Source organism: Anoplolepis gracilipes, chromosome 15, assembly GCF_047496725.1.
Source record: "Anoplolepis gracilipes chromosome 15, ASM4749672v1, whole genome shotgun sequence".
NCBI lineage: Eukaryota > Metazoa > Arthropoda > Insecta > Hymenoptera > Formicidae > Anoplolepis > Anoplolepis gracilipes.
This window is the reverse complement of record NC_132984.1, coordinates 946803-956631: the sequence shown is the minus strand read 5'-3', so window position 1 is coordinate 956631 and position 9829 is coordinate 946803. Positions and strand designations below refer to the sequence as shown.

At 28.8% G+C, this 9829-nt stretch overlaps 2 protein-coding genes across 5 annotated transcripts; one reads left to right on the top strand and one right to left on the bottom strand.

The window, feature by feature from the left end:
- Positions 1–748: 748 nt before the first annotated feature.
- On the top strand, positions 749–4251 carry Fest (wurstfest). The gene is made up of 7 exons (XM_072906925.1): positions 749–875; positions 1194–1388; positions 2202–2498; positions 3039–3163; positions 3234–3351; positions 3579–3745; positions 4026–4251. The coding sequence occupies exons 2-7, from the start codon at positions 1203–1205 to the stop codon at positions 4249–4251; spliced, it is 1119 nt and encodes a 372-aa protein (XP_072763026.1). The 5' UTR covers positions 749–875; positions 1194–1202.
- On the bottom strand, positions 3668–7519 carry Pbp45 (proximal sequence element A Pbp45). 4 transcript variants are annotated; one of them, XM_072906929.1, is made up of 6 exons: positions 7183–7519; positions 6343–6472; positions 5889–6186; positions 5405–5745; positions 5078–5218; positions 3668–3768 (listed from the first exon to the last, which is right to left on the bottom strand). In XM_072906929.1, exons 1-5 carry the CDS (start codon positions 7196–7198, stop codon positions 5080–5082), a joined length of 924 nt encoding a protein of 307 aa, XP_072763030.1. In that variant the 5' UTR covers positions 7199–7519; the 3' UTR covers positions 3668–3768; positions 5078–5079. The 4 variants fall into 4 exon arrangements, with proteins under 4 accessions (XP_072763030.1, XP_072763029.1, XP_072763028.1 ...); XM_072906928.1 differs by lacking the exon at positions 3668–3768 and adding an exon at positions 4068–4184; XM_072906927.1 differs by lacking the exon at positions 3668–3768 and adding an exon at positions 4087–4217 and having other exon boundaries at positions 7183–7518.
- Between the last annotated feature and the right edge of the window lie 2310 nt (positions 7520–9829).

Below are 9829 nucleotides of genomic sequence, written 5' to 3'. Positions count from 1 at the left end.
TTGAATTAAATTAAATTTATATAGAAATCGATCTTTTATTTTAAATAGGTAATAAATTTAATTTCAAACAATCAGTTTAATAGAGTTTCTGGATTCGTATCAAAAAGTAAATTAACGAGAACAATTACTAGACTTTAGATTGTAAGAGTTCCGCTTTGCAAACTTTATATCGTTGATAGTAAAATTTAAATACAGAAAAACTTAAAAGATAATACGTCACATATATAGTGATAATTTGAAGGCTATATTCAATGTTAGAAACAATTATATTGCATAAAAAAAAACATTCAAAGTAATTTCTTAAACATTTTATAAATAATAGATAGTTTCATATTATTACGTAACAATTTAAAAAAACACTTATAAAACATTATATAAGAATGCTTATAAAATGCATATGTAATCAATATTTCAAAATATTAAGTTTATTATTTTTTGCTTACTTAATATTTCAAAATTAGTCGTAAAAAAATGTTGAATTGCATTTTTGAAACTGCTTTTCGATTTATGGTTGGACATTTTTTTTTATCGTCGATACAATCATGCGAGCGGAGATCTACGTCGGCGTCGGAGAGGGTTCCAGATCATCAATAAGATCATCAGCTGTCTTTCGGTGAATCACCAGGGCGACTGAGATATTCACTTGTTAGCACACAGCATCAGCAGCCTGCCGTGCGAATTTCTGCTCGAGGTGAAGCTTACGAGAGCTAATAGCCACGACTGCCGAGACGCAGTGTAACATTGTCGATCTCGGGATATCCAAAATCGCTTCAACCGTGGATCACGCAGGCGAAATCGGCCAGGCGACGGTCACGAAGCACCGGAAGTCCCGGCGCAAGAAACCGAAGAATTCCGCCACCGCCGGCGATTCCAAAGTGCGTTTTCATCCAATGGTTTCCTTATTATTTATCATTTTGTTTATACAATTTTATTTATTACTCGCATAAAATTTTCATTTTAAATAATTCAACTTCTTCGAATCTAAATTTTTTTTTTTCAATTATTAAATCGGAGAGTTTACGGGACATTTATTAAAAAAAAAAAAATTCCGAGTTAATGTAAAGGTAATTTAATTCAAGCTAATATATTAATTTCTCGACTCTCAATTTTCGTAAATTCTTAAAAAATTATAGCTCGCTTTAATTTCGATTAATTTAACACTCGCATAAAACGACAATTTATTTCCATTTGAGGTAAAGGAAATGACAAATACCTGTAACGAATATCGGAAGGAGATACATAAGCCCTTTGTCTTGTCAACGATGCAAACAGCACCATCGTATCCCGTGACGATACAGAATCAGACTAGCTCGAGCACAGCTATACGACCTAGATCTCTTTACACCGCCCACAATTATCATGCTCAATCTGAAGACCCCAATTTTCAAGTACAGTCAAATTTTGGACTTTTACCTCTTTAATTTATCTTTGTGTTTTTTTTTATTTCATATAAGCATAAATAAATATGATTTCAAAACAAGAGTTTGCATCTCAAAATAGAAATCAACAAAATTTTCAGAAAATTTAAATCGGATATTTTTTATTAAGATTTTTATTAAGACAAGATCTGAACAGAAATACAAAAAATATTATAAAAAAAAGAAATATTACAGGATCTTGAATATTATTAAAAAAAAATACTTGTTTCGTGTAATAAAAATTACTTTTTTTAATTGAGATTTCTTACAATTACGAAAATATGAAAAATAAATAAATATTAATAAAAAATAAATAAATATAACAACTATGTGAAAAAAACAAAGAAAACTATTTAAAAAATTTTTCAAAACTTCTTTTTGGAATATTAAAAGTATAAATATTTGCTTGGATTATTAGAATTATAAAGTATAGTGAAAATAACATATAGAATCATTAAGAATTATATATATGCAGATTTATTTATATTATATTTATACAATTTATTACTCGCATAATTTTCATTTTAAATAATTCAACTTCTTCAAATCTAAATATTTTTTCAATTATTAAATCAGAGAATTTACGGGACATTTATTTTTAAAAAATTTCGAATTAATGTAAAGGTAATTTAATTCAAGGCTCCAGAAGCTAATCTGCAATTTTCGTAAATTCTTAAAAAATTAAACTCGCTTTAATTTCGATCAATTTAATACTCACATATAAAACGACAATTTATTTCCTTTCTCTTCATATCATGATCTTTTTTTTTAACAATCTTACAGCGATACGAGTTATCCAAGTATTTCGAGCCTCCGGCCGAACAGTGGAATGGACTAAATGGAGGAACCGCGTATTCGGGATCGGCGGCGATCTGGCGACAGCCTAGGAAGTCGATCAGCGGACCTTATTATCTGACCGACGAAGCTTCCATTTATACGGAAAATTGGAGGGAGCACGATACTGATGCCGGTGTCGGCGGTGTTGTTGCCACTCCCCACGGTACCATATCATTGAGATTGCACAATAGGATACGCGTAGACATGACCATTGATCGTGCCGTCAGGGTCATCAATTTTAAGGTAATTCTCTCTATAAAATATTTTGTAATATTAACATTAATATTATTTTATTATTTCTTAAAAATAAAAATATAAGATCTTATTTCTTCTCTTATCAATATAAATATTGAAGTATCTAAGTTAGATTTATGCATTATATTAATATTTAATTATATTATTTCATAAATATTAATTTATAATAAAAATATAAATTATTTTTTGAAAATTATTATTAGTGTATTTTCTCTTTATTTTCAATAAAACTGGCACAAAAATATTAAAGAACACGAGTAATAAGAATTAAATAGAATATAGACTAAATATATTTATTTATTAATTCTTTATTTAATTGTGTAATTTTCATCATAAACAAAACTACAAATTTATTTAATATATATTTAAATATTAAGAAATATTAATATATAATTTTAATCTAATATAGAGTCTTATTAAAAAAATTTAAATATCAATATATTATTAAATGTTTTTGAACTTTATAAAATAAAATATCAACTCATCTAAATTTAATCCAAATCTTTATATCGTTCCTTATCTTCGTAGAACAACATTGTCCTTTCGCTGAGTGGCTCCGGAGCGGCTGCTGCTTTACTACATCCCAATGGTAGGATATATCAGTATGGTTCTCGGGTAGAAATTGTCGCCCACGATATGCATGGCAATAACAAGTTAGTTATCCAAATTCTCTTGTCACTTAATTGATCGCGTTAATTAATTTCCTTACTTTTACTTTACTAGATACGCGAAGATGTGGTATAAGGGAGTCAGTTTCACATCGGAACAATGCGCACTCGTTTATTTGGTGGACACGGCTGGGACTAGAACCACAACAGACTCCTTCTCCGATATGAGTCAGGTAGAATAAGAAAACGAGCGGACACTTATTTTACGCTCCTAAATTAACTACTTCAAGAGTTTCTAGTTTAGCTTTCTGTAATGCGTTTTAAGTAACATAACTTCTACTTTAATATTATAATTTCTTAATTTTTATGAGAAACAATTAGTCTTGTATTTCTTTTTCATTGAATTATAATTGAACTATAATAAACTTATTTTATGCAATTTTTTATTAATATCTCGCAGGACTTTTCGCTGAGTGTCTTTTACTCAGACTCTCGTCATGGGCCAACATGTTTGCAAGAAGCTGCTGCACATCTCAGTACAGCTCAGTATTGGCAAACGGATGAAGGAGTTGAGAATTGGATTATCAACAACATCAGAATATCTCAAACTCCCGACGGCCTTGTTAGGTATTTGCACTTTATTGATTAATCTGGAAATATTTAAAAATCAAAAAAAGCTAGTATATAAAAATTTTACAAATTTAACAAAAATAAATAACTAATTTAAATATTAAATTTTTTATTATACTAATTAAAAATAATAAAATATATTATATTCTCACATATTATAAAAGATAATTTCTTTTATTTCTTATGCTGAAAATTATATAATTAACATAATGACGAATTTTTATATTTTTTTATGATACTCGTATAAGTTATTTGATATTTTCTTTTTGTACAACAGGATTGCGCGAAATAGCAACAAGTACCAATTACGTACATCACCCAGCAATGGCACGGCGTCATTGACAACGCCTTTTCTGCACTGCACTGCATCTCTTGGTCAAACGTCGCATTTGTTCGTACGTCGTGGTGAGCGTCGCATGCACTACGACGGCACCAGCTTTATAGTGAGAAATGCGGGTCACAGCGCCGGCTTTGATGACAATAATCAATTAAAGGTCTACTAAGAGAGTGCCATCTGAACAACTTTCTTATTAGGTTTGCATATAAAACAGCATTGACGAGTAATGCTAAGTCGGATTGTTAAACAAGTCCTATCGAAGCTTCTGCTGGCGAATCGGGCTAATTTCAAACGTGTGACGAAAATTTCAAATCATTTTTTAAAAAATAAAGAATGTTCGGGATGCTTGTAAATCTTGAAAGTCTTCCCAAATAGCAAAAGTAGTCATTTTTTTTTAAAGTGAATTAGACTGCTATTATATTAAACTCTTCAATTGTGCCCATGCTTTTATGTTTAGAGAATTATTTGAATTTCATTTCGCTATAGTTTAGTAATTTAATTGAATTGTCTTATCTGATATGTTGGTTTGATGCAGAGCAAAGCGTTTTTGTAAGAGATTCAACTGATTACTTTCTTATACAAAAAGTTATAATATTACTGTAATCCTCATCATCTATATTAATAAAAGATGTTTCACGAAGACGTAAAAATATATATATATATACATTTATTTCATTAATACATTATATATATATATATCTTAATTTTTATTTATATACCTACATAATACTATATATATCCCTTTCTAATTATCTTCTTTGGTTATCTACCGTATTTTGGCAGAAGATATTATACAAAGTTAATACAAAATTTAATTATAGTATATACAAGTTATGTTATAAAATCACAGTCTTAACCACGACAAAATTCAATAGAATTTCTTATAATCTTATCCGGTACATAAATCATGAAATAAAAAAAGGTCCATCATCTTAAATTAATATCAAGTGAAAGTCTCGAATCATAATTTTCTGCATCTTTTTCTTACTTACTTTTAAGGTTTTTTTAACTTCTCTTCCAAAAAATCCATGTCCAAGTCGTCATCTTGTTCTTCTTCTTCGGGTTCTGACTCTAGCCCTTTTTCGAACCCTCGGCCTATCTTGGATAAGATATTATTCTTGCGGTATCGTATGCTGCAAAAGAATTATTATTATTATTACTATATACGACAGATTTCTAGCAGTAACCGACAATTACATTTATAAATACACTATTTGCAAAGAGCAACTACATTTTTTTAACAACTTTTTTTTACATTCTTTGTAGGATTACTATTACATCTTTGAGATATATCACAGAATATGATATGCTAGAATTACCGTTTCTTATCTTGCTGAGTTTCGCTATTCGATGATGATACTGTTAGCTTACTACAGCTAGGCCCTAAATTCATATTGGATTTGGCAAATGTTCTACTGTCTGATTGCATTGCGCGAATTTTATTAATAATATCGTCTGCTATGTTGGCGTTGTAGAGTTGCAAGCTGGAATCTCCCTTTTCGTCGCATAAAACGCGTTTCTTCGTCTCATAGATTTTGCTGAATTGACTAATCGTTGACAACAACTTTCCAGGTTCTGCTAGATCCTTGATCTCTGGCATTAAATTAACATTCAACTTGGGCTGTTCTTGCTTTTTTTGATAGTGTTTCTCGATGCCATACTGTAAACAAGAAAATGTTTTTATATTAATAATAACATGTTTCTTGACATATATGCATAAATCAATTTTTTAAATAAAATTTTGCCATTTTAATATTCAATTAAATATTTAATACTTTTCAATTTCAGGTAGACTATATATACCTCACTATCGCTAATGCAATAAACAAATGCATTATCAACAATCATCTTGCATAAGATGTAATTAGCATCAAGATATTCTTCTTCCTTGATTTTATTATGCAACTCCATCAAACATTTCCAATCTGACATGGTAATTCTAATTTTAAACTCATTTTTTGGAATTTTGTAGTATATTGCATACATAAGATACAGAGCTCCAATACGTTCCTTTAAACTGGTTACATGTATCAGAAATTGTTTTGCAATACAAAGAGTATTTTCATAAAATGGCATTAAAGCTGCTTTAGAAGAACAGTAACTGCAAATTATTAATTTTCATTAATTGTTTTTTTCCAATAGATTTATATTTAACATCACAAGTTAAATTATAACAAATTAAACCTTCCTAGAGGCAAAAAAAATTACTATAATGTTAAGAGTAACATATTCTTTTATAGAAAAATGAAATACACACGTAAAAATCAAGTTAAACTGCATATCTCTCCAGATCTCACAGAAGTTTTGAAAATGAGTGTTGTAACTTAGCTCAAAACGCGTAATCAATGCCTGACAGTCAATGCGAAAAGCCTCCATCAGTTGCTTTTCTGTAAAAAAAGAAAAAAAAATAAATATTTAAAAAACCATATAATTTTTTTTGCTTAATACAAGCTTTGCAACTCATAAAATAATTCATATTGTTGCTTTATGCCAATTATATATGTGATTCATACTGTTTATGATTTTAAAAAATATAGTTTTATATGGATTTATAATTTTCCATGCAAAACATGATTTATTTATATTTTGTTATATTATACTTTTTACATATAATAAAATATAATAAAATAAATTAATATTAATATTATAGTAATTGTATATTTATTTATTATGTAATTTAAAAATTTTAAATTTTATAGTATACTCATACTATTTCTACCACTTTAATATATATGTTGATATTATTATGTAACAGATTTCCTAATCTTAAGAAATGTTTTTAGCATTCCAAGTTATTTTTTTAGTGCTTAACGATGATTTTAATTTTTCAAACATTTGTTTTTATACAACAATTTATTATCATCAAATCAAAGATATATAGATTAAAGCATTTATCTGTTAGATTAATACTTGCACAAAACTGTATTTAATCTAACCTAATTCATTACAATTTATATTAATATTTTTGTAGAGTCAAATAATTGTTTGGATTATTGTTATTTTCGCCAAAATACATAATATAAAAGATTGTTTATTTGTAAAGAAATATTCTGTGCGTATATTTTGTACATTTTTTAAACAATTTAAGGTTACTTACGCTGGAAATTTTCCATGTTTTCTGTATTTTATTTAACAAACTTGAAGATTATTACACGTATAAATAAATAAAAAAGTTAGGAATCACACTACAAATAAATTTTATATAAAAGGCGATTTTTAGCGATCATTTGGTATATATGTACCACAGACTTCTTGACTTTTATATACATGTATCAAGGTTGCTATTGGCAGAACTTATTCTGGTAATATGTGTACCACACCAGCACGCTAAAATATACTGGTTCTTTTCTGTACGCGCGAATTTAAAACTACATAATTTAGATTTTATGTATCAAACAATGAATATTGTTAACACAAAAGCAAATGGTTACCTCAAAATAAATCAATATTAAAAGCAAAAAATTTTGATAATGTTATAAGTGTGCTAAAAGTTATAAATAAAAATAATATATCAAGGAAAGAAAAAAATTAACAATTATTTAAAGGTGACACATTATTGTTTGTAAAAAAAAGTACAGAAATAAGGTAATAAAATTTTTACGCATATACACACTAAATTTAAGGAAATTTCTTACTGTATTTATATAATTATAAACTCTATAAACTCAAAAATGATATTGAAGATGCTAATAATTAATTCATTAATAAAAATATTTGAGTTTATTTAAGAAAGTTTTTAGTAAATATTAATGTACAAAAATATTTGTATTTTTTTAAATTCTAATATAAATATTCTATAAATATTTTATAAAAAAATTTGACAATATTAAGAATTTAAATCTATTATAATTATTCTCTTCTGTAAAATGAAATTTTATAGTGATCCTCTTCTGCGATTAAACTTTACAATAATCTTCTTCTATGATTAAAATTCACAATGATCTTCTATGGCAAAGTTTCGTGATAATTCTCTTATGACAATGAAATCCCATGATGAAATCCCATGATGATCCTGTGTTCCATAGTGAACCTCTTCTGTGACGAAGTCTTACAAATATTCTCTAAGAATATAGTTCCAGAGGATTGCATTGATTCCATGAAGTTTCTCTCCTGCGTCTTCTTGATCTTTTAATGATCCTTCTTTTAAATTTAATATTCTTTCAGCAATGAGCGATTTTTCATGCATAAATATATCTGCAAGAAAAAAATATGAAAAATTATAAATTTTATCTAAATACTTAAATAATCAAGTTAATTAAATGATCTTATTTAGAAAGATAAACATACCGTTTTCTGGAACTCCAATTTTGTAATGGCGCTTTTGAAAAAGGTTGAAGCCTCCTTGAAGTTCTATATAAAAGTCCACAATGATAATCCTCCTCTACAGCAAAATCTCAGTTGACAAAGAAGTTTCCAATCGCGACAGTAAACCATAGACAATGTAAAAGCATGCCTGCGGAAGAAACTTTAAAATTCGAAAACGAGAAAATCGGAAAATCCACAAATCCACATTTTGGCTCGCCTAGTCGAGATTGTGAAAACCACTGACGATTCGAATGCAGCCGACAAATCAGGATATATCATTGGCTATTTTCATGGTTCTATAAACACCTCCATTAGCAGGCAATATTTTAAAGGGACGATTAATTGAAACCAAAGTGTCTCTATTTAATACGATGACTGCTGTGGAAAAAAGAGAGTTCTCTTAAAAGTTCTTTTAAAAGAGAACGATATCAAACCTGTTTGACGCAGCGCGGAAAAAGATAAGATTTGCTCACGAGGACAACCAAGAAAGTACAAGTCGTCAAAGTTGACCAGTGCTTCGTAATATTTCTAAGAATCCGTATATATGCTTTTCAAGAGGAAGAAAAGTTCCACATAAAGAGTCTGAGGCTTAACTATCTCGCATGGCTATCTGAAACGCTTCGAATATTCTGCAAGATTAGTGACCCCTTCCCTTCCCCCACCCCTAGCTTTATATTCAGAAGACGCTGGTATCAAAATTCATAGTCATCAATAACATTTATATATTCATGAATAAAATCGATTCTGAAGTTTTTGCCCATTATTTATTGACATTTTATCTTCTATCGTAAAATATGATGAGTATAACGTGAGACAAGCTTCAAATTACTTTCTCAAATAATTTTCTTCTCTTATTCTATTAAATGTATTCTTACGCATATACTTTCCAGGCATTCTTTACTCAATAAGTCTTCAACACCTATTGTGTGATCATTCTTATTACGATTTTTGAGCGTTCAAAATTTCAAACCATACATTATATATATTGGAATTCCATCCTGGTTATGGTCTCAATTTGGCCAAAGATGGCGCAGATCTATGAACATATTATAGCAACACCAGACAATCGCATTTCACACATCAATAAGAAAAGAAAAAAACTTGATAGCTCTCTCGAATAAATTGTTTTGCATACTTGCGGGTCATCTTACTTAAAATATACCTGCAACCTTCAGATCAATATAACTGTATATCCACATCTGAAGACCATTATCTTACGTTATTCAATGAAAGATCTGGGGAAATGCACGATCGATTCGGGAAAATGAAAATTCCTCAAATGAATGTCGCCTCTAATCGCTGTAGCTATCACGCAGACGAGGTCATTATTGCGATGATGACTCAGAGAAAATTTCGCTTGTCCGCCGAGTTTGTTGGACCAGTTTCTAGAAACAAAAACTTTTTCCCTTTTCCCCCTCTCTTATTAAATTATAAATACA